This window comes from Rhea americana, unplaced genomic scaffold (assembly GCF_003343005.1).
Source record: "Rhea americana isolate MKP2758 unplaced genomic scaffold, rheAme1 scaffold_154, whole genome shotgun sequence".
Lineage (NCBI taxonomy): Eukaryota > Metazoa > Chordata > Aves > Rheiformes > Rheidae > Rhea > Rhea americana.
Genome location: NW_028185639.1, coordinates 1,131,565 through 1,156,899, shown reverse-complemented (window position 1 = coordinate 1,156,899; position 25,335 = coordinate 1,131,565). Strand labels below are relative to the sequence as shown.

General features: G+C 39.3%; 1 protein-coding gene across 1 annotated transcript in view; it reads left to right on the top strand.

Moving 5' to 3' along the window:
- Positions 1 to 19,034, top strand: part of TCERG1L (transcription elongation regulator 1 like) — a 147,999-nt gene extending 128,965 nt beyond the window's left edge. The window contains exons 11-15 of the mRNA XM_085299795.1: positions 3,136 to 3,205; positions 5,792 to 5,927; positions 12,404 to 12,493; positions 15,685 to 15,803; positions 18,526 to 19,034. Coding sequence (XP_085155921.1) covers positions 3,136 to 3,205; positions 5,792 to 5,927; positions 12,404 to 12,493; positions 15,685 to 15,803; positions 18,526 to 18,682 — 572 coding nt within the window. The 3' untranslated portion in view covers positions 18,683 to 19,034. The remainder of the gene's footprint in view (positions 1 to 3,135; positions 3,206 to 5,791; positions 5,928 to 12,403; positions 12,494 to 15,684; positions 15,804 to 18,525) is intronic.
- The last annotated feature ends 6,301 nt before the right edge of the window (positions 19,035 to 25,335 follow it).

Here is a 25,335-nt window from a genome sequence, read left to right as displayed (position 1 = left end):
TAAATCAAAGGCACAAAATAAAAGTGACCAAGCATAATTATTCATGGAGTGTCACAGTTTATCTGTGCATCACTCCACTGAAAGATCAAGTGGTTTTATAATTTAGGCATAAATGAAAAATTATTCATTTGCCAATTATTCTRCCTCCGTAAGGAACATGTGGTGGAGTTCAGTGCGCGCCCCAGCTGGGGGACACGGGACCTTGTCCCTTCCTCTCCGAAACCAGCTCTTTGCCAGTGCAGTTCCAGTGGCTTCGACAGCATCATACCCACCTCAGTTCCCTGGAAACACCCAGACTGTCCGAACAAATAGCTCCACCATGAACAGAACGTAGGGCCAAGGCAGAAGCAGTGTTTCCCAGACTTGCATAATCTTGTCATCCATTTTACCAAGCTAGAGCTTTGTRGTAGAATAGTGCAACATTTTTTGATTACCGTTGTATTTTCTTTTCACTGATTGTTGTTACACCTCTGTTATCTTAGTGGGGATCATACACTGACCATAATATCCTTTTCTCTTCTCAAAGATTTTGTGAAATTGTTCTTACTGCAGAGGATAAAGGCATTTTCATGTACTCCTATTCCTCTCAGCTCCTGTGGTGCTCGAGTGTATGCCCACTGGGATTTGTGCAGTCAAAGTCATCAGACTGTGCAGGTCGTTAGAGTACATAAATGCAGTAGACGAAATGGTGACTTCTTTTTTAAAAAAATGATTTGACTGAATGTTTAGRCTGAGGAAGAGTTTCCCCCCTCCTCTTAAATAAAAGAAAATTGGTGTTTTAAATACACAGAACTCCATAATGATTTGTTTGATCCTGAGCCATACTGAAAGTCAAGATTTGGTCTACTCTGTTCCCACAAATATTTTGGATTCCTTAGTATTCAAATAAAAATATAAATATAGATAGGATGTTAGATAAWGGCTAATAGCCGATATAAATAGGATAGGTCGACTCCTAGTCTTAGATGTGATACGTGCATGCTGAGTTTCTTTACAAAATCGTGAATCAAATTTCTGTGTGTTGCCGATGGATTGACAATACTTTAAGTCTACTGCTGAAGAGTGGTGTTTTCTTTTGGTTCTGGAAAGTAAACTGGAATTCATTACATGACTGGAATTAGTTGAATGATTAAATTAATTAGAATTAAGCTTGGCAGACAGTCAGACTGGGCTACTGCTCAGCTTCGTGATTTCATGGCAAGATTACTGTCAAGTAATACTCTTCCTCAAGCTTTAAATCAGTTATTAGACTTTGTGCTCAGTTGCCTCTCTTCCTTTTYGCAGTCAGTATATAATCTTGCATGAGGCCCAGTGGTACAATATGGTTCAATAGTTTCCTAAGTGAGAGTATAGATATCATTTGCCATGTTTTACTAAGTTTTCCATTGCACTGAAATTTTAAGTGATGGTACTAATTCTAATTTTGTTCCATTCAAGACAGAATTCCCATAGTAGTCACTCATGTCAGTAAAGCAAGAAGGATTTAGTAYCTCTCCTGCAAGTAGGCTGTCATTTTTCAGAAGAAAAACTTCAGATAGGTCATGTATCAGCAGAAGGAAATAAATACTAATATCAGAGTAGATTTTGTAGAAATAAGGACTGTGCTTGCTCAATCATCACTGAACCTAGAGTCATCTTTAAATTCTGTTCTCTTTAAAACAACATCAGTGCTCTTTTATTTTCATACTACCATCATCAAAATGTATTGAAGTTAAGATCATTGCTACCTCTACAGGTTGTTTAACTCCTGATTAATAGCTTTATAATATGTGTATTGAATTATATTCCACCATCTAAATCTACAAATTGTTTTTCTTATTTCTTTGYGTTTTTAATTGAGCTTCCCAAAGAAGAATTTAGCAAGAAAGGTTCATRTACTTAATATAGATAAAAGTTAACATTTGCTGAAAGCATACTAATGTACAAGTAATTTCCCTAAAATAGGGAAACAAAATGAGCCAAGAACAAAATTCTGTCCCATTTGAAATAACTGGCCAAACTGTATTAACTTCAGTATTCTGAAGATTGGACCCACACAAATAAGAACTTGAAATTAGTTGTTGACTTAAAAATAATTACTATTCTGTATTTGTATTAAATATTTTTTTCTAGCAAATCCCTTAAAGGTGAAATCCTAATCTAACTGAAGTCTAGGAGAGTTTTAATTGACTTCAGTGGAATCAGATTTCACTATATCGAGTTATTCCAAGCAGCTAAACCATCCATTTTTATCTCCATAACCTAAGTTCAATTTTATGTTTATTTTTGAATTATTTTTTCTTTATCTTTTCATATGAAGTTTCTTATATAGCRAGACATGTCTTTATTACCAATCTAATACAAAAGGCTTAGGTTTAGTTTCTCTGATATTCCAAAACCAACCAAATACAAGTTGACTTTCATTTTCCCTAGCTAATGTCTGATCCTACTGAAAAGTGCCCAATACAAACAAAGCAGTGAATGGACATGAACTCTAGCAAACTGCCTGAATTTTGCTGAAATCTGTACTTTGTAGAGTTGGGGAAAAAAAAGAAAAAAATTAAAATTCCGGGAGTAAATATCTGTTCTATATACTTCACGTTCATTCTGAATAACCACACCACTTCAAAGTCCAATGTGGAAGAGTATCCAGGCAGAAGTATGAGTGGGRAGGCACTGGGGATGTGGAGGTTCTTCCGATCCATGTAGCTATTTCCATGTAACTATTGCATTTCATGCACTTACGTAAGAAGGAGAAATAGGGAAAGAAGGAAATTCTAATGTGAATTAGATTATCRAATTGTGCAGGCTTTTAGGGCTGAAATGCTTTTGTGATGACATCTTKCTAGTTACATTTTTAAGGGAAGGGAAGAGGGAGTATCAGGTGAAACTGTAAAATGATTTCGTAAAACCCTATCACAAATGAGAAATTTTTCGGAAGGAACATAGTTGTTTTTGTTACTATCACATAAATATTAATGAAAGCATTTCTGAGAATCTGATGAAATATATGTTATTTTTAAAACACTCATTGGAAAACATTAAACACTTGAGCAGGTACCAAAGATCAGGAAGTGAAAGGTTAAGTGGAGGAGTTTATATTCCCATTTCTGTAGTTCAGATCTAATCACTCTGATTTTATTTATTTTCTTTTAGCAGATAAAAGTGTAAGTTCATGTCCAGGAGATGAAAATGATGATCTTAGCATCAAAACTAAAAGAAATAAGTAAGTTATAAAATTTACTTATCCATATGTAATGTTGCGAAGCTACAGTCTTCTACAAATCARTGGAAGGAGAAAAAATGTATTTTCTTTCTTATGGATAAATTACRAGAGCCATTCATAAGATATCCACTGTTCATCAAACTGCATGATTCTCTAAAATATTTATTTTCCATAGCCATCATCCATTTTTTGTGAATAACTGTTATTTACACTGAAATTGATGAAAAGATTGAACTGTAAGGATATATATTTATGTGAAAGTCATTGGATGAAAGCTTTAACGCCATTGAAGTTAAGTGCCCCCTTGCCACTGCCAAAACAGCAAAGCAAAAATGAAATAAACAGTTCTCTTCTTAAGGAGCACCTTGGAGACATGTCATCCTCCTTAACCTCTGGCCGGGTAACTGCAGCGGGGGTCAGCTGTTCACAAGAGCTGGCTCTGCATGAGATGATGGTTCAAAATGAAAACAATTGGCAGTAACATAAGTTTGCGTAGCTATGTATTTGGGGGTATTTTAAGCGGTAAACACAAAAAAATCTGTATTTTCAAAATGGATGTTTTTAACGTAAATCTGTTCTCTCTTATACTGCTACTTTTATCTTACTGGATAATTCTTATGACCTCTCTAGCATTTCCATGGATATATGTTATTATGAAGGAAGAATCAGATACTGTGAGATAGATACTTTTTTTATTGAAATCARTGGGGTCTAACTATTGCCATAAACTGTTAGCTGTAATCCGACATTAATATATTTTAAAAAGCATTTAGACTGTATTTCCTAACTAAAGGAAATATAAATCCATGGAAATAAATCCATGAACCTCTACATTCTTCTATTGTTTCACTGAGATATAACTAGACTATTTTAAAATATTTAAGTCAAATTCTTATCTAAGCAATGCTGTAATAGTGCTAAATACGAAAGAAACAAATCTTCAGGAAAACTCAGGTTTTCTGGATTTTCTTCGCAGATCACAGAAGAGGTGAGGTTGATGTGGACCTCTGGAGGTGGTCTGGTCCAAGYCCTGCTCAGCAGGGACAGCTGGAGCAGGTTGCCCAGGACCATGTCCAGTCACTGAATATCTCCAAGGATGGAGAATCCACAACTTCTCTGGGCAACGTGTTCCAGTGCTTGACCACCTTCAGAGTAAAAAAGATTTTTCTTACGTTCAGATGGAATTTCCTGCATTTTAATTTGTCCTCATTGCCTCTTGTCCTGTCACTGGATACTTGCATGTGTGGATTTTAAAAGCAATATTACATTATTGTTATGAACATTGTTACAGCATTACTGTCCTATCTGTTTTGAGATCTGTAGGCTTCCAAAATTGTGAGAAYAGAAGACTAAGAGCAGGTTCTGTGTGTTTGTCATTTTGACTGTGAAGTCAGAGACTTTGTTGTAGTCTTTTGGATATAGATTATTGTATTATTTGACTAAAGAATATTTTAKATTTTATTGTAATTCTTGGCAAGAGAAAAAAGTCTATATGATTTGCAGCATCATTTTCAATTAGCCATGCTAAAGAAGGTCTGTCCTGATGATTAAATGGTGGAATAGTGTTCTATATTTCCTCAGTTTCAGCTTGAGAAAGCTTTTTGTGCCCACTAAAAACTGAATTGGATGTTCCATGGATCATATTACAGAATAAAAACTGCTAATACAATTAAAAAGTCACTATCGTTCTGTGAAGAATAACAATTTGATATCTTTCAAATCACTAATRATATAATTTTAGATAAATTTAAGAGTAATGTAATTATTCACAGACAGACGCGATATAGCGATATGTTGGATTCATATTACATACTGATGTAATTCACTTTCTCAGAACCAAATTTTGACTTTTATATCATAGAACACCCTGGAAGTAGAAAAGTGTTTTCATGTTGAAAATTTGAACTGAAGAATTATTTAGTATTAYTGAAAATTGCATTGCTAAAAATGCAGTCATTCATTGTAGGATGTTAAAAATCAAAGTGCCTTGCTATCATTGTCCTGATTGAACATTGTAATGATTTTCAGATTCTTGGTCTCTGATTTTTTGTTTAACTTCAGTAAAGCTTGAATCCRTTTGTTGCTCAAAGTATTAAGAAACAATAGGGGAGACTCAAATCAGAAATTTGAATTCCAGACCTGGGTTTGCTTGGTTCTTTGAAGTCAAAAAGTTTGGGGGCACAGAAGCAGAGAAAATAAAAATAACAAGATCCGTTTCTTCAGTGACTCCTTTAAAATCTTCACTCCTTGACAAACATAATRTATAACTGTCACTTTTCTATAGCTTGAAACCTAGGGTAGTATTTCAGTGTTGAGTTACGCTCTTTGATCATGGAGCTGTGGCGCACTGCCCCATGAAGAGCTGTCGTGGCTCCCTGGGAAGGGCCCTCGGGAGAACGCCAGCTGAATATCTAGCTGCGGATTTGGGGAGCTAGTCAGCTGTCAGGACCCGCAAAACTTTGCGTCCGCTGAGGGCGTCCGACGAAATCCTACGTTGCCGCAGAGTTTTCCAGCGAAGGTAGAGGGTTAAAAATGCACTCCCAAGTTTACAATTACTGAACTATTTTCTATCTTTCCTTGTTAAAGAACAGAAGATTGCCAAATTGCTGACCAGAGGAAGGATGATGCGGAGGAGAAAAATATGAAAACATCAGCACATCAGATTATGCTTCCTCTAGAAGAACGCATTACTCATTTCCGTGATATGCTTCTGGAAAGAGGGGTAAGAAATCAAATTACGTTATTTGAAACATTTCATTTATGAAAATGTGGCGCCCTGTTTGATCACTACAGAAATCATRTCAGAATTATGAACTAGCAATCAAGTGAAGAATTATTGGGGGGTCATTACCCTTGTAATTTTTATGTTACTTTACTGTAATTCTCAGTGCCTATGAAGATAGTCTTGTTACTGGTATGAGAAAAAAGGAGAAATTTGAAACAGCTCATAATATTACTTACTCTGCAATTTAAAATCAGTTAGAAAAAAAACAGATTTTTCTGAGTATTCTTACTGAGTATTCTGAGTGTTGTAATAGAATTGAGGTTTAGTTTGGAATATTGGCTTCTGAAGAGCTCAGGCAAAAATATATTAAATGCCACTGACATAAAATCATCTATTTAAAAATATTTTCCTCATATCTAAAAATGTTAGGTTTATATGGTTATTTAGATACCTTCTGATGTCATCCAGTAATATATGCTCATCCAGAACACTGTGCACTTTCTAAGTGAAACTTTAAATAAATTCATACATGCTCGCATATCCGAAAATGGTAGTTTTTCCAGCTCAGAACAGTGGCTCAGTAGTATGTGAAGGAACTTGGTCACACACAGTCCCAGGGTCCCAGGGAAGCCCTGGAAATGTTTACTACATGGTGAATGAGGGAAGAGCAGCACTCCTTGTGTGTCATCCAAAAGACAGAACAAGACTGAGAGATAGTCCTTGGAAGCTCTTTGCTCTTGTTAACGTGGGAAAGATGTCATCAGTGTCAACTCCACTGATCCCAGCAGTGGAAAACCAAATTCCCTGCTGTTCCTCCAAAGATGAGTGGCCTGCGTTTCGGCTCCATTAAGAAAGAAGATCCTGGAGTTGCACAAGGGTTAAGAAAATCTGCTSTTTTCCTCGGACTTTCTCACTTCGTTGAGAAAACTTGGTGGCTCAGCTGGTTGACGCTGAAGTGCAGAAGGTGGAGTAACTGCCTCAGACCCYCTGAGGTTTTTTTTCAAACTTGTAAAAGAAACCAGTCCATCTCACTGGAGGCAGCCAGGCGAGAACCCCTGGAGGCACGGTTCCCCACCAGGGCCGTCCTGCCGGTGGCTSAGTTCGGGGGAATCGTTCGGACTGCATAGCTGATACCAGAGTTATTTTAGCCATTTTACCGTGACCTAATCAAGATTATGAGTAGATAGGTGAAGCGTAAATTAAATTTACAAATAGAACACGTCMGTGCTATGAGCCTCATGACCAGCAGTGAAATATGAATTACAAATCACAGTAATAGCATCCAGTGACTGATTTTGTAAAGTGCTTCAGCCTGACTTTTATTTTCTGCAGTAGCAGTTATAAACCAGTGTTGAACTGGCCTCATAAAGATTACCATCAATATAAGAAATTTTCTATACAGTTATTTGTAGACATAAAATCACCTCTGTGGAAATCCATCTCACTGCATCCCTGCCCTTTCCCAAGAACTGATGATTTTGTGCACAGACATTATGAAATTAATACGCAGAACCCATTTAGGCCTGATTCTGAAAATGTAAATGAGTGTGTAATGGACTAGCGTGTGCAGATTTTATCCCTCCCTCCAACTCTCTCAAAACATATTTTCCATATAAATCTGTGTAATTTCTATTAAAAAAAATTGAAAGTGGCTGGTGTTAGGCAGTAAAACCTATAATGCTTGTCATTAGTAATCAGCAGACTTAGGAGGCATATAATTAGAGGTTTGGATGTCAGAAGCTTAGCTATCTCCAGGCTAGAACTGTTTTATTAATACATTTTGTTGTTTATGCTTAAAAAAAATACAAAGACCTGTAAATAAAGACTGGCTGAAGGTTTCTATAAATATGTTTTAAGTCATAGGAAGGTAAGTCAAARTTTGAAAGTATGAGGGATATTCTGTAATATGATTCTTTAAGTATAAGACTCAGGCTAGCTTGTTAAAATAAGAAATTCRGTAAATTTACTGTTCATTTTGCTATTATTTAAAAGCATATAGATGATAAGCTAATTTATGTCTTTGGCCCCAAACGTTTGCTTAATGTCCCTAGAGATGATAGTTAGGCCCAGCTGGCTGTCATTCTTTGAAATGTAGTGAGGTCATTAATGTTCTTTTAAACTGATTACTTAAATGAATGTCTCCTGCCATTTTCTCATAATGTTATTATTTCTCAAGAAGGTACTTGAAAGCATTACCAAGTACGTTAGCTAGCTAAAGTTCTTCTGCTTAGCTCTGGACCTTCTGTTTGTCAACCATGTATTAAAGATGTATAAACAAAAGAATGTTCATTGTAACATAAAACTAAAATGTGGTTTTGTAGCCCCAAGACAATAGCAYTATTCTTAAGTCATTGGCAAGATTTCCTATGTAGAAATACAATTTCCARTATGATCATCCTTCAATATTCTTTCTGATTGCTTTACATTCAAGGTACAAAGATTTTTCAGGATATAACCTTATGTGGCTAACAAAACAAAAAATAATGATTTTGCCTTCTTTACATTGGAAAATGTAAAGAAAAAAGGGAGGAGGGACTCACTGGGCCCCCACCTTCCAGTTTCAGAACATTTCTTGCAGCCTGCAGTGTCCTGAAGAATAAAAATTTCAAATTCACCAGGCTGTACTTAGGTTTCCTACAGATCTTAAGTCAGATTTTGCTCATTCTGTAGGAGCTCAACCTGGAGGTGTTTAGKAACCACATTGCCACTGGAAGGGACCAGTTTCTGAGGCCCCTAGCACCCTGTGGGCACTGTGCGATGAACCCCAGACCCCCTGCAAGCCCCACGGCAATACTGTAACACCACATAAGCTGGAGYTGTCCTGCAGCTATGCTACACAAATGTCTATACTGTATTATATATGTTTTTTCCATATACTTTTCTTGCTGTGCAAGCTTACGATACACTTTGTATGTATATGTCTGTAAGGGTGAGTGGATAGATAAGGAACTTGCAGAGTTTACCACTAAATGTTTTTATTTGAAAGAGGAATATTGACACAATCATTGAAGAGGATAGAGTTCAGATGCACACACGTTTACTGTAACTCATCTTTTCCTGGATTCAGGATTTCAAAGTCTGCCGAACAGCACTTCCTGACAAATAATAAGATGATCTTGTCTGTGAATTAAGAACAGTTTTGGCAGGAGTGTGAAGAGTTAGTTTGTATATTGCTATTATTTCTTAAAAAAAAAAAAAGAAAGATCTATGTTGATAGTTGGAGTTAGATTCTAAGCTGCTTTAGTCATGGTGTAGATGTGCAGAGGGCTTGCCTCTCCGGTCATGCAGTAAGCAGTAGATAACTCACACAGGTCTGAAAACCTTTTATCAAATAACTGCATAARCAAATAGGCTAGTTTGTTTTTTTTCCCTGTTTTTCCCCCTGTGTTTTCAGACAGACCCAGACAGCTCCCTTTCCGGAAGGACAGGCCAATGTGTTGCGGGTCGAAGCAGGTGGCAGTGAGAGTGATGAGGGGAGGTTGCCGTGGCAGACYGAGAGGTGTAGTTAGTGAGTGCATTGAATATGCTCTTCATTTCTCCCTGTCTTCCTAAGACGTGTGAGGTTGTTCCTAAGACGTGTTCGAGGTGCCCTCTCTGGTCCCCAGCAGCCAGGCCCTAAGGCAGCTCCTTTGTCGCTCCTGCCAGCTCTGTGCAGATGCCTCCATCACCTAGGCTCTCTGAAACTGTGCTAGATGCCTGCATTTAGGCAACTGAATCCTACTTTTTAGTGTCTTTTAATACAGGTCTTTAAATTTGTTTGGGGATGCTGGGAAGTATTTCACAGCCAATAGTAGGTGATGATGTATGAAGTGGATTTCGGCTCTGCAGGCCTTATAACCTAGGCATGGTTGCCCATGATAGCCAAAAGCTGGAATCAATGAGCCTTTCTGTCCTCTGCCACTATATGCTTCCTGCTTTTTTTTGCRTGCATTTTGGTAGCTTTTGGCAGGTATGGGCATTGTTTCTTACCAGAACAAAGATTCATTAAAACTATGAGTTTTATACTGATGAAGGTAAATGGATCTACTGCAAATACGAGACACTTCACCTTTGTTTTCTTATAAATCTTTTAAAAACCAGACAGAATCTCTACCTATCACACATGGGCTTCCAGAGCCAAGGAAAAGTAAAATTAGTTATTCTGATGCCTTTCACTTCTAAGCATACTACTCAAAGTCAATACACAGTGTTTTCATAAGCTTTTTTTTCACTGTACTTTGGATTCGAGTTCAAAGCATGAGTACAGAATTGAAAAACAAAGACAAACTCAGATCTCTGCTTTCTCTTCTGTGTGTGTTGATACTGGGCCACGAAGTCATTTGTCCTGTAAGGAGATGCCATCCCCAGCATGGCCAACACATGTGTTCCGTGGCTGAATGTCACACAGTAATAAAAAGACAACCACAGTACAATACTCACTTGGAGATTAGTCAGMATATTGTTTTACGCTTATTTATAAGGGTCCAAAGTGAGTATCCTGAACAGCAATGTGATACTTGTAGCTACAAATAAATTATAAATATCAGTAGCAACATTTTTTTTAGGCATATGTCTGCCRTATGTGAAAGTAAACTGAAGAAACATTCATAAAAATGAATAATTATATGGCAAATTGCCCTTACTCTAACTAGCCTTGAGTTCAAACTGGCCTTCATACTAGGAGCAGAGTTGATTTCCAAGACGGAGTCTAGGAGACATCCTAAGAAAGGCTTCCTCAGGTTGATTCTTCTGTATGGAAGAGAGTCTGCCCTTAGGCATCTGTGTGGACATGGAAGCATTAGCATGGGTGGCAAGAAGAAAAAAATTGGAAGAGACAGCTCCTAGTGAAACTTTCAGTGCCCCAGCAGAGTCTGTCTTCAACTTGGATTACATAGTTTGCTTAATGAAGAGATGCTTAAGAGAAAACAATTCTGTCARTGAGAATTTTTCAGCACATACTACCTAAGCAGTACACTTAGTCCAATTTAAAATTGAACATGGGATATCCCATAATTCTGTAGTCCTTTATTTGCCCTGCAGATGTAATCTGGACTGCTGCCTAGTCCATACATAACTTTTCAGCTAGGTTATACAGACTTTCTTCATTCAAACTGGAGATTTGTGTTTCAAGATTGATATATTTTCATGTTCCTTCTTGGTAAAYGATTGCCCTGCATTGGTATTATTTTACCGAGGGGAGCGCTGGTAACTTGCTCAGTTTGCACTCTAAAAGTTAGTTTGAAGCTTCGAAATTCCCTAGCTCCAAGTGCTAACAATTCTAGTAGGAACGCCAATCCATTTAAGTCCATTTTGCATCATCAAAGCTTTCCTGCTTGATTGGTAATCAGTCTATCTTATGCTTCACATAATTAATTTTTTTAGTGAATTTACGCTTTTTTTGTAATTAGGTGAAATATTTTATGTTACTCCAGAGTTTTCTGTAACAGACTAATTAACAGTGATGTTGTATAAGATATCAAAGCCAGGCTGGGAGTTTAAGCCATTCAGAGTGTCGTTTCATAAAACTTCCTGGGTAAAGGTGAAGAAGAAAGTAAGGGACCTTCTCAACTTTGTTTGGCCTCACAATCTTATTTGGTTGATGCTGCTTCTGGTATCGGCAAATAGATTGCAAAAGAAAATACTTGATTCTAGCATAATTGATTGAGTCCAGCCAGGGGCAGTGAAAGGATAATGTTGTCCCAGTGAAACAGAATAGGCTACCTGCTTCCCACGGAGGATCCTTACAGATCGTTCACCTCATGGAGTTGAAGAGTTTATTTGAGAACACAGAAGAACTTCCTTATTAATATGATATTTCTATTTCATATTATCAATATACAAATGATGCAGTTAGCTTGGATTAACACCTAGATTTAGTTTCTAAGAAACTGGAGTCAGCAGAAGAAGAGAGTAGAAGACTCAAGATAGAGATGAAGTGACATCTATGAAGTGCCACTGAAGGGAAGTGTTACATTGAGGGTTGGACTAGATGATCTCCAGAGGTCCCTTCCAACCTCACCAATTCTATGATTCTGTGATTCTATGATTTACATAAAGCATGGTGCTTTGAAGATAATCACTATTAGTTCTTCAGTGTGTGCATGCACAGAAATCCTTATTTTGTTTATAATCTAAATTTTTTAGAGGGAGACTAAAGCTGAAATAATTGCTTAAATGGAATTCAAAGCTTCTGTTACATTCACCAAAGGAGATGATAAAGGGGTATTTCCATACCAACTACAGATTCCTTCCATCAACAATTTGGAATGAATATCTCCTAGATATTCATTCAGACCACCTAGAGCAAATCAATAGTAATGGTGTGGGAGGACCAGAGCATTGCCAGAAACATTAAAATTCAACTGCCCACTTCCTAAGGCATCCTTTAGAGGGTTCATTAACTGTCTGACCTACTCTTTCCTTCACCTTGGAACATCTTCATTTTAAGTCCTTAATACAATTGTTCAGTGCAACTTTATTTTTATATTTAACAGGTTTCGGCATTTTCTACATGGGAAAAAGAGTTACACAAAATTGTGTTTGATCCACGCTACCTTCTGCTCAATTCTGAAGAACGTAAACAAGTGAGTGTTATCTGTGGTATAGCTTCTGATTGTCAACAAACATCTCCCAAATTAACAGTAATAACAAGGTCATTATCTTGGTAAGATAAGGGATAGAATAGAATTAAAGCATCTCTCTTAAATTTGTGCATGAGACTCAACTGAGGTTCTACTCATAAGAAAATGCTGCCTCCTTCTTTGAAAAACAAATGGTAGGAAGTGAATTTGCACATAGTGAAGAGAAAGTCTCTTAGGTTGCAAGAACAAATCCTATTGAGTCTAGGAAACTCGGCTGCAGAAAAGGTAATGACCATAAGGTAATGCTTCCACTGTGATTTAGATTGTATATTATAGAGGAACTACTTCATTTTTATTACTTAGAATGTTTTCTAGGAGTTGGTAGTATTTATTGCTATATTTTGCAATAACTAAACTTGGTAGATACAAGTGGATAGAGCACAGTGGCTAATGCCTGTGTCTCTTTGAAAGGGTATAGCTTTTCTGGCAAGCCACAAAGAGAAGTAGAGTTTCTACTGCCATGGTTACTTGGGCATTAACTCTCACTGGGGATCTGAAAGGTCTGCAGGGTCACAGATTAATCTGAAAATTTAGGAGAGATGCAAGGATGTTGCAGAGAAGGTGAACTCTTTTATTCTGTAGTTATTTCTGTTCCTTACTAGCCTCTTGTCATCTTGGAGAAGGAAGAATTTGGAATATGGAATTGTCAGTTTTTGAAATAAGCAAGGTGAAAAATGAACTTCTTATTCATATTGCATTGCACTCTGTGGCCCATATTGTCCTATTGATTCTCCAGAGAGCTCCGTGTAGGTATTTACTGAGGGATTGGAGACATATATTCTCATTTACTACCTTTCCAGTATTTTCTTTCCTAAGATAAAAAGTAAAATAAAATAATAATGAAATATAGGAATGAAAATGTGAGRGAAACTCACAGAATGGAAAATACTGACAAACAGGATACTGAGCAAGGAGTTTTGTATTTTATTTCAGTGAATCAGCAAGGACAAAATATAGACCTTGATCAGTCAGTCAAGACTTATTACTTCTTTTGTTTTGTCAAGCATGGAGATAATAAAAATATGTAACGAATGTACATTATATAACACGGAYGTTTGCTAAAGCACTGCTGACATGGACCTTGCTTGTGGGGTATGTGTAATGCTCAAGGAAAGGGATTATGAAGAGCGAGTAGTGGGCAGTCCTATATATAGAAAGCTGTAGTCATGTTGATGTTGTTTCTAAGAGTGACGATAATTCACGCTCAGAACTAAGGTAGAAGAAGGTGATCATTAGTTGCTTTTCTACAAAACAGGTTTAAAAAAATATTAAACTTGGGAGCGCATGCCATGTATGTAATACATTTTAGCTGCCAAACTTAAAGTAATGGATTTATGGACATTCATTCTACGCAGTTCCATTTGATTAGACCTCATTTTCCTCCAGGAGTAATTTAAGAAGAAAGTTAGACTTGGACAAGAGTAGATCACCAATTTATCAGATGCATCTATTTTAGTATAACTAAAATTAGTAGCAAAAATTATTTAGTTGCAAGGAAACATTTACCTTGACTGATGCTGACGSTGTGGCCCAAATAGTAAGCATCTGAGTACTTTTTGAATTATATAAACGAATTGATATTTAAGGGCTTTAGAAGTGAATGCCGGCTCACAAGAAGTGAGTGCGTGAACAAATGGCCGGAGCGCGACTGCCAGTGCCACCGTTTTGTTACGCAGGTAGCTTGAAGAGGGCAGGGTGGGGCGTTYTGAGTGCAGTTTATCTACAAGCGTCTCAAGGAATCTTCTTTTGACTTCTTCTGTTCGGACTCGTTTGGAGTGCGGACTCCGGTGCTTGTGGGTGTCCTTGTGCTGTCCGAGGAGCACCACCAGCTGSTATTGGATATCTGCAGATTGATTTCCTTACTCATCAGTATTTCCCAAGGGGTTATTAACTGTGAGAAGATGCTACAAYGTTTAAGTCAAGGAACAGTGAAGGGTAAAGGAGCACCTGTACTAGATAATGAACTATCTGTTAATTTTGATTTATTATGTTCATTATGGTAGATTCACTGATACTAGAAAGGCAAGCCCTAACTGCATCACCTACTTTATTTCTTCCACTTATTTCTACCATTTTTTTTTCTAGTCTGTTCTTACAGTCAACTTAAACAAATACATGCAGTATAATAAATTTAGTTTTCCTAGGTCTTCACAGTACTTACCTTATAGCCTTGTTTTTTTCTTATTTACTTTACCAGTGCTGTTTCTTCCTTTATCTGCATRTCAAACTAAGTATCAGTTTTATTTCAGTTACTTCACCTTCCATGAAGGTTTGCACTTGTGCATCCTCATGAGTGAAGAGAAAGTAACTATGGTAGCAATCATACTTGATGCACATACTTTTTGTTGTAAAAAGGAAAGGATGGTGAATAAGGAAAGCAAATAGCATTTTGAGAAACAGCTGCTTTGATTCAACAAGTAGGTGTGCCGTACTTTGTAAAGCACAGAACCAACAGGGCCAGATTTGTGGTATTTAAAAATGTGATTAAAGCAGTCAGCAGAACTTCCAGACGTAGCTAAGTCCTTAACACCTTTTGATGAAACCAAAAATCCTGATGCTGAGCACCCTGCTGCATTTTTAGCTGCCAAATATTGTTAGAAGTGGGACTGTCAGCCCTTCCAAACGCGTTAACACTGCTCTGTAGGTTTGTACAGAGCACCGTGTGTAAGCTCATGCTTCACAGCAACTGAACTGAGTTTTCTGAGTTTCTGAGTCAGGCTTTCTTTGGGTAACTTTCAGATTATTGCTATTCAGCATTATAGACATACTCAAGAATTCAAGCAAGTTGGGAAAGGTACAAGATCCAAACAAGTCTGTCGTGTGGATACAAGCTACAAGCAATAATTCTATAAGCAAGACCAAGTTATCTACACYTAGGTCGGGAAATCTTGATTTATGTTATACTTCGTGGTTGGATGAAGGTATTACCTGTCCAAATTACAGCTTTTTCCAGCTACTTACTTTATGAAAACAACTAACCAGCCATCCATGAGGCGGATTCAACTACATTTGAGTCAGGAAATAGAGTGCAGATAAAAATTGTAATTCTTGAGATTAAAAACCCTCTGATCAGGCATAAATAGTATAAAATCTTTATTAATAAATACTGTATCTTGTTTCCCTTTTTTGAATAGATATTTGAACAGTTTGTCAAGACCAGGATAAGAGAAGAGTACAAAGAGAAAAAAAATAAACTATTATTAGCCAAAGAAGAATTTAAAAAGCTTCTTGAAGAATCCAAGTTATCACCAAGGTATGGCGGAGATTTGTTAGAATGACTTTTCTCAAATTAGGCTATGGTTATCCGTCCTGAGACTCTAAAATTGAACCTACTCTTTATATCAACTTATTTTATACATCTGTCCTTATAATGCTGTCTTAACTGTTTCTTCCTTTTTTTTTTTTTTAGTTATTTAGTTATATTACTGGGAAAGGCAGTGTACCATCTCTCTGCCTCTCTTTCCAGTTTAGAGTGTTTAATATTTTGCACAACATGGTTTTTTTATACTTTTATAACACACACACACACACACACACACTTATCAGTTATATAAAATTAGCACTTGAAAGTTAAGTCACATTAATGTTAGGAATATATGTAGAATTAGTGAAAAACACTTCTTTTGGTTTGGTTTTGATGGAAGAGTAACATAATCTAACAAAGTTGTTATTCGACAAGGTCGTTACTAACGCATCAGTAAATTAAAGCAAGACCTACAATGCAATCATTTTTTTTCTATATGGATTTTTAAGTAAGGGATCCAGAATAGGAAATACAGTGCTGAGGATAATTTGTAAATTACATGAAAATAAAGAGGTTTATGTGTTATAATTCTGGTTAAATTGTTGGAACTAAGAAAATGTAGTTCTCTCTTACTAAAATATGCAAATAATTKCACAGCACTGCCTGCCTAGATGCAAAGATATAAACAACATGTTAGACTGTATGGAGATAATTGTAAGTGTCTTTTGAAAACAAAACGGAGAATAATCTGGGTTTATGTAACAGCTAAGCAGTGGCCCCAGCAGTTATGTTTTCAGGCTGCAAGGGCAAAACCATGCTGGCCTACAGGAACAGAACATCTGACGCCTTAATGTTTGTCTTGAGCTAACTGTGAGAGCCCAAAGTCAAAGAAACTCGTCTGCCTGCGGTAATCTCCGGCTTCATTTTAGCACTGTAGTAAGAATCAAATTAGAAAAAACAGACCTTTACCCAAGTGACTGTTACAAATCTGCACGGTAATTAGAGCACAGACTCAGTCAACAGCAAATATTGCAAAATTCATATGGCAGAGCACAGTAACTCCGCAGTATCACTGACAAAGCACGCAAACACGGAGGCAGCGATCAGACGCAGAGTGCCAGWATAACGACAGAGATGTGCAGCATAAATCGTCCCCGCGTGGGCTCCGTGAACAGCCAGCGTGCAGGGTAACCAGGCTTGGCCCTGCCAAAGTAAACAGGAGAAGGACCTGGAGCTTCTCCAGGTCCCCCCATATTCTTGTCTGAATTGTCGTGGACAACATATGATGGAAATTATCTTGTATTTTTGAGATAGAATTCAAACATAAAAGATGGTGATGATAATTGCATTTCTGTCTGCATTAGTTTTTCTCTACAACAGTTTTATATGACCATGCAGCCTTTGGTTAATCAAGCAGAAGTCTGGATCTTTTCATAATTAAACTTCTGTCAAGTTTAGTCAGTTCCTCTGGTAATATCTTTTGGTAGTCACGCTTTTTACTTACTATACATTTGTTTGTTAATGATCATCCCCTTTCCTGCCTTCATCATCTCCTCTGCTGCAAGATGCAACCCGTAGGATCATAGAAAAGTTCAGATTGGATGAACCTCACCCCAGGAGGTCAGCTAGCCCAGCCTCCTGCYCAGAGCAGGGTCAGACCGCTCGGAGGTAGGAGGTACATCAGCTGCTGCTCTGCACATGTGGCTCCTGGCCCGAGGGCTGCTCGGGGGCTTCTGCCACCGCCTGCTGCTTGGCACGGTCTGCACGCCGGCAGAGAGCTGCCAAGCATGGCGCAGGAATTTCTCGCCTTCCTAGCATAACTACTTTTCTCCACTCCTTCGTTAACGCTCTAGTTTTCCATCATGTGAACGTAACCTGAAGCTAAACTAAAAACCACCACTAGAAAATTGTGCAGCTAAGTGATATAAAAAGTCCAAGAGTTTTTTTTTTTTTTTTTTAAAAAAAAAAAAAGACCTAGTAGCCGGTATAGTGGTGCCACTCTCTTACGATGCCTGGCTATCCTGCTGCCAAATTCTGGGAAGAGGCAGTGGAAACGTACTCCTCTCCATGCGAGCCAAACATGTTTATTTGAGTTAATAAAGGTATTTGGCAAAAATACGACTGCRAGTTTTTGTTACCAGCTACAGTGTTTGCATTTGAAAATGTTGGAGCTGACTGTAAGATCCTCAGGCGAAAGTCCCTGGGGATTTCAGTTGTATTATTGTGCCTGTGACTGTCACATTTACAATTAACTTGTTGCTATTTTTAGGAAAGATCAAGCTACTGTAGATTTCTTCAGGTATCGTATACTATTGATAGTCAAAATGCATTTGTTTTAATTAGTTGCTTAGTTGTGTTTTTCTACTCCATTAGAGGCTAATCATTGAAATACCGGGCACAAGCCACTGACAAGGAGACAGCAGAAACCTACACTGGAGCAAATACWATGTCAATTAATCTAAATTGTCCAGTAAATGATCACACAGATTTCTCAAAATCAGAAATGGACATAACTATTGCAAGCAGATCAYGTGAATGGGAAGCACAAGCACTTTTGGCACTAGTCTTGCTTTCTTTGTTGCAGACAGTACAGCGATATTGTTGTAAATATTTCCCAGGTCACATTCTTATTTTTAATRTCTGTGTCAGACGTTAAATGTGGCATCCCGGTCAAAAAGTCTGAAAATGGATTGACAAAGTTGCAACTTTAAAATGTCTTTCTTTTCTGCAGAACAACATTCAAAGAGTTTGCAGAGAAATACGGAAGAGATCAGCGGTTTCGGCTCGTTCAAAAGAAGAAGGACCAAGAGCATTTTTTCAATCAGTTCATACTTATTCTTAAAAAGAGGGACAAAGAAAACAGGATAAGGCTACGGAAAATGAGATAAAAATCCATATAATTGGCAATAAATATACAAGCTAATGCTGTGACTGCAGTAGAAATTAAAATGAAGAAAAAAGCATTTGGAGTTAGAGTTCCAACAGGTTAAAGAAGAACCGGATATCCCTGGGGAAAAGCTCTCTAAATGAGGATTGGTGAACATACACTGAATTTGTGAAGCCAGGTTGTTCTGCAGGAATCTGAAGGATATTTTGTTCTCAAAGAATTAATGTTTCATATTGAAGCTCTCTTTTGTACAACATTCAGAGTTTGATGCATTTCTAATTGCCATGATATGTCAATCCCTTAATTGTTTTAATTATGCAAATTACTTGTAATATACACAAATTATAAATCCAGTGCAGATTTGTAATTAAGCAGAAACAGATGCCATCCATAACAATCTCAAGATATTTTCTTCATTTAGGGGAATTATCTGAAGCAATCTTTTGGCAACTTTATGCATTAACGTAAATTGTTTAGAAGTACAGTGGTATGCAGGAATTCATTACTCAGTGTTCATATGTCTATGTCCAGTTTTCTGAGTAGTAGTAATGAGATATTAATTGTTAATCATAGTGAAGAGTGTGAAAATCCTGGCATATGTTCCATAGCAAAATCATAAATTTCAGAAATAGCTTTCTAATTACTGTGAATGGTGCTTTCAGGCACACAGTTAATAGCAACACTTCTCCGTAAAAGTTCCGTTAAAGAAGTTATTTTGTAAAACCATCATAGTACGATTTGAATTATGTTATTGTATGTGAAGAGTCTGCATGAGATTTTCTCTCATCATCTTTGTATAAATAAATATTTAACTTTTTTTAATTAATAAATATTTTAAGCCAAGTTTCAGGGGGTTTTTAAGTTTCTAAACTCTGGGAAGTATTGGAAAATAATACAGTTCTCATGGTTGTTACTCRAGAGGAGGAATACCACAGAGGAACCCTAAGTTTCTACTGCTCATGATTAGTATGCAAATTTTCACTAATATGTATTGGAGTTACGAGTGTTTTGGGAGCAAAGCAGCCTTTCAGACTAGGAAGATAACCTAAAGCAGGTGGAGGAACTCAGCAYGGCTCCACTGAATTTCAGTATATTCCTTCTCTTTGCACTATGTGGRGGATGCACTATCCTCTTTCTTCTCTGTGTGATCATAATCATTTTCTCAGTTGTCCTAATTTTTCAGCTATTACTCATTAGATTTTTAGATTTCTAGTTGGTAGGAGTGATTTTGATATTTCTCCAACTAATTGTAATTTTTCATTAGATGTAGGCGGGTTATGTTTTAATTAAGCATGTTTTCTAATGATTTGGAAAAGTGAACTCAAATAATTCACGTAAGAGCACTTAACCTAAGACGTATTTTAGAATCGCAGAATCAGTAAGGTTGGAAGGGACCTCTGGAGATCACCTAGTCCAACCCCCCCTGTTCAGCAGGGTCACCTASAGCATGTTAGACAGGGTTGCATCCAGGTGGGCCTTGAAGATCTCCAGAGAAGGAGACTYCACCRCCTCTCTGGGCAACCTGGTCCAGGGCTCCGTCACTCTCACAGGGAAGAAATTCCCCCTCACGSTCAGGCGGAACTKCCTGTGSTTCARYTTCTGCCCATTGCCTCTTGTCCTGTCACACGGGACAACTGAARAGMGTTTGTCCCCRTCCCCTTGACACCCTCCCTKCAGGTMCTTGTACACATTGATCAGATCCCCCCTCASTCTTCTCTTCCCCAGGCTAAAGAGGCCCAGCTCTCRCAGCCGTTCCTCMWAGKGCAGRTGCTCCAGCCCTCCGATCATCTCTGCAGCCCTACGCTGGACTCCCTCCAGTAGCTCCAYATCTCTCATACTGGGGAGCCCAACTGGATGCAGTACTCAGATGAGGCCTCACCAGGGCTGAGTGGAGGGGCAGGATCACCTCCCTCGCCTTGCTGGCAACACYCTTCCCAATGCACCCCAGGAGACCAYTGGCCTTYTTGGCCACAAGGGCACATTGCCGGCTCATGGTCATCTTGTCATCTACCAGCACTCCCAGGTCCTTCTCTGCAGAGCTGCTCTCCASMAGSTCAGCCCCCAGCTTGTACTGGKGCCTAGGGTTATTTCTCCCTAGATGCAGGACCCTGCACYTGCTCTTGTTGAACCTCCTGAGGTTCCTCTYCGCCCAGCTCTCCAGCCTGTCCAGGTCTCTCTGAATGGCAGCACAGCCCTCAGGTGTGTCAGCCACTCCTCCCAGSTTGGGATCATCAGCAAACTTGCTGAGGAGGCACTCCATCCCCTCATCCAGGTCACTGATGAAGAAATTGAACAGGATGGGACCCAGCACTAAGCCCTGGGGGACMCCACTAGCCACAGGCCTCCAACTAGGCTCCACGCCACTGATGACAACTCTCTGAGCTCTGCCTTTCAGCCAGTTCTCAATCCACCTCACTGTCCACTCGTCTAACCCACACTTCCTGAGCTTCTCCAGGAGGATGTTATGGGAGACAGGGTTGAAAGCCTTGCTGAAGTCAAGGTACACRACGTCCCCTGCCCTTCCCTCATCWACCCAGCCAGTCRTTCCATCATAGAAGGCTATCAGATTGGTTAAGCAGGATTTCCTCTTGGTGAATCCATGCTGGCTACTCCTGATCACCTTCTTTTCCTCCATTTGCCTGGAGATGATATCCAGAATGAGATGAATGTATGTAGAGTTCCAAAGCATGCTAGCAACCTTGATGAAAACTGTTCACATTTTCCTGTTTTTTCACTTTTTCTTGGATTTTGTTTTTCTCACATGCTCATTTTCTGGTTTTCTTCCACTCTGATTTCAGAAATGCTTCTGATAAACCTCATGCAACGGAGAAGGATGTGATCTRTAGCAGATCTATTCCTGTTGCTGGAAAAATTCTCATTTATTTCTGTGAGAGCAAGATCTGACCCAAAGTTTATATAGGTATAAGTGAGAAAACATGTTGTAGTGTTAGAATTCTCAGATTAAACAGGTGCTTCCAATTTTTGGTCTCATCTCCAAAAGTGAGATTTATTGTTTAGATTGATTCAGGACCGTGTGAGCTGCAGTGCAAGCTGGTATGTGCAGTTTGGTTTTCCAAATGCCACGTCGTACAAAGATCCGTTGCTGAGGCTCTCCACAGGCTGCAGACCTTTGCTATCTGCTCCCTCAAGACTTTGGCGTGATGATGATTTTTACACCACTGGAAGACCCCAGGTTGCTTCCACCTGTGTCTGCCTCAGTCACGCACGGATTGTCGTGTAGACGCAAATGCAGTTCACTGGTAAGCGTGGCACAGTGGGACAGCGGGAACCTCTCACAAATAAGCAGGTCTTTCAAAAGATAGACTTCATGGGAGTTTTGCAAAGTCTCCATCAAAAAAAATGTGTGTATATATATATTTTACATAAAAAATATAAAATATATATATAAAAAAATATATATATAATTTATATATATAAAATTTGGGGGGAGTTATTTCTTTCCTGAAGTATAGATATTCTGTCTGCCTGGATGCACACTTCAAAAGTGCCTTAGCTTGCATATTTTAAGGATAGACAATTCATAGCATTGCCTCACTGGCAAGAGCTCCTTGCAGGTAGTTGTGAATTGTGGCCACCTGTTACAGCAGAGCAGGTGATGCAGAGGCTGAGCCTGATGAGGGCACTCCAGACTGCAGGACACTAGAAGAGAAGCAGGTGAGGGATGTTCTCCTGGTCCAGGTCCATGGAACAGTGTGGCGGTAAGGGGCTTCCTGGGGCTGGTGCGGCCTGATCTGAGGACACTTACCCCTGCCTGCAGCCCCTGCTCTGCGCTGGTCACATCGCAGCAGAAAGTCCCCGCCCTGGCCCAGAGCTTGGAGAAGGGCTGCTGGCAGGGGCTGTGTCTGGTGGGGGTCTGCAGCCRTTTCCCCTTCACCTGGGAGGAGCAGTGATGGTCTGGCCACTGAAAACAGGAAAAGGCCAATTTACATGAGGCTTTGAACCTGGGAGTGGGGGGAAGTATGTGTTGGGGGGAGGCTTTGTGGAAAGAAAAAGCTTAATTTTGTGGTGGTGGAGTTGAAAAAAATGAAGTTCCAGAAAGATGTTAAATGGTCTTCATAAAGCTAATAAAACTGGGTTACAGCCCTCAATTTGCTACTTCTACCGGAAGAAGAGAATAACTAAATCTTCAACCAGACTCTTAATGGCTGTGTCCGTGGTCATAAGGGAGAGAAAGTCTTGGCTCTGTTTCAAACTGCCAGGAAAATCGAATACAGTTGGTCTGAGCCTGCTACTGAGCAAGGAGCRGAACAGGAAAAAGGTGCAGGAATAGTTGGACTCACTAGTGCAGCTGGTGAGAACGAGCTAGGAAACCTTCAGAAAAGCTGCTGGCATTGGTGAACCCCCACCCCTCCCACGCCCCGTTGGATTTCTTGGTCTTCTTCTAAGCTTTTAGGTGATGGGAGAGAGGTTGATCCTGCAGCGTTGGCTGGCCACAGGCAGGGTCTCCCAGGAGCTTTTGCCTAAAGCTGCTCTGCTCTTTAGGCAGAGCCATGGATATGAAGTTGAAAGTGTAGAAAAGCTAGTGCCTGTGTTTTGTTTTGTGTGGGTTTTTTTTGTTGTTTTTGGTTTTCTTATTTCCGTATTTTTTGGATATCTGGCCTGGGAAGCCTCTTGGGGAGCAACACTCACTTTTAACTTGCGTAGAAGAAGTTTCCAGGGAGAGCTCGGTTTTTGCCTCTCCTATGAACAAAACGCTGACAGGGAAGGGAGCCACAGCTCCCAACTAAGGTGGAAGCACTGCAAGAGGTTGGACTCCTGGCACGTTCCTTTCAGATGCTGACAAAGCACTAAAAACCACTTAATTTGAATAATGCTGCTTCAAAAGTAATTCATCTGCTTTAAATTCTTAGTAGGATTGTATTCAGCGAAAAATGAGAAAAGTAGAAGGAAACAAAGTGTAATCCTGTGACGGGTTTTTCTTTCGGAAAAATAGAGGAAAAAAATAGAGAAAAGTGTGTGGCTAATAAATTCTGATAAATACGGGCAAAGTGAAAATRCACAGAAAACTGTTGCTGGCAGGTTTTTTGTCTTGTTTGTTTTCATTTCTTCTTTTTGGCTTTCCAGCAGAAGCTAAGCATTTTGGAGTGGAAGTTTAGTGGCCCAACGATAGTTAAAGTCATTTTGTTCTACTTTCCTAAGTAGTTTGTGGCTTTTTTTTTTCCTTTCTCAACTTAGCTCTTCCTGTTCTGATTGCTTCGCTTGGGTTTAGTTTTGGCGAATATTACTTTCATCCCGCTCCTTTGGGAACCCATTTTTATATTGCTGTGATCATTGTTTGGAGAGCTAATCTCTAGCATAAATGAAGAGAAGTCACAGAAATGAAAACAAATGGTGGCATCTTTCCCAAGGGACTGCAAATGTAGCTTTCTAGGTTCACGGCGAGACGCATCAGCTTTGCTTCTGTGAGCAATTTAACTTGATTTATCCTTGCAACCAGCAGTGAAATATCTACGCGTTGCGTTTCTTCAGCGCTGTCCGTGCCGAGCCGAGTTGCTGCCTCTCGGCGTGCCTTCCATGGCGAGCGCCCTTCTGGCAGGGTGGCTCGCGTGGGAGCCGCTCCGCGTCCGGAGAGCTTCGCATGTCTGTCTTCTGTTTAGTTGTCGTGAGGTAGGTGCATTTCATAGGGTCTGCACGGAAATGTGGCAGGAAATCAGGAAAAACCTGCTGGAAAGGGCAAAAACTCGTTCCCTYCTGAAAAGGGCTGGTTTTCACACCGAATCTTGCTTTCTGAAACCAGATTAGAGTGCTTCATTTCTGGGGACTTCTGCTAAAAGTTAGCTTGGCGTGGTGAACTGGATGCTCGGTCTGGCTAAACGCCGTGTGGTCGAAGCTGGTGTAGACTGGGCTTCTCGCCCTTTTTCTCAGGTGTCCTATAGCTGGGTAGAATTTCAGCTCCGACGTTGGTGTCCAGAACGTGTGTGGTGCCTGGCACGCTGTGTCAGCATCGTGCGCTGCCCAAGGCTATCTCCTCCTTCCATGCCTGCTGAAATTTAATATTAATGTGAATAAGTGCTAGAGCCTGTGTAAAAGGATGTATTTGCAAATTATTGGTATGGCTAATGACTTGGTATCCAGTAAGATGCTCGGGCAAAAGCATGCAGATGTCTTCAGCTTTAAGATAACATACRACAATTTGTTCAGTATCTCCTTTAGTGATCGGTCACCTAGCGTGTCTGCAGAAAGGGCTCCTTGCCCCTCTCTGCCATCGTTACCCAGACGCTGGCGCTGTCCTTCCAGTCTCTCCTCCTGGGTTAGATGTTCTGTGCTCCAAGTTGTCTCCGGCCTTTCACTTGCACCTACTAACTGCAGCTTGTATTTATGGAGGGTTGGGGATTTTYTTGTTYTTTGWGGGKTTTTTTTTTGATGACCAGAGCAAAACATAAGATTACTTTATATCTGCATGATGACTGCATCTGATTATTCTGTCRTGTCTCTATGTGGTGAGCACCTTTGTTGTCACAGAAATTAATCTCTAGATGTCTGATCTGACATTGCCTGTGGTTAATCCTTTCCTATTGCTATTTGTCCCATCCTCAAGGTTATCAAATTCTTCTGGTTAAGCCTCCTAAGCTTGTGTCAGGTCAGGTTTCATTAGCACACCTGCTGCTGGGCTGTGGTGGGCATCATCCTGAA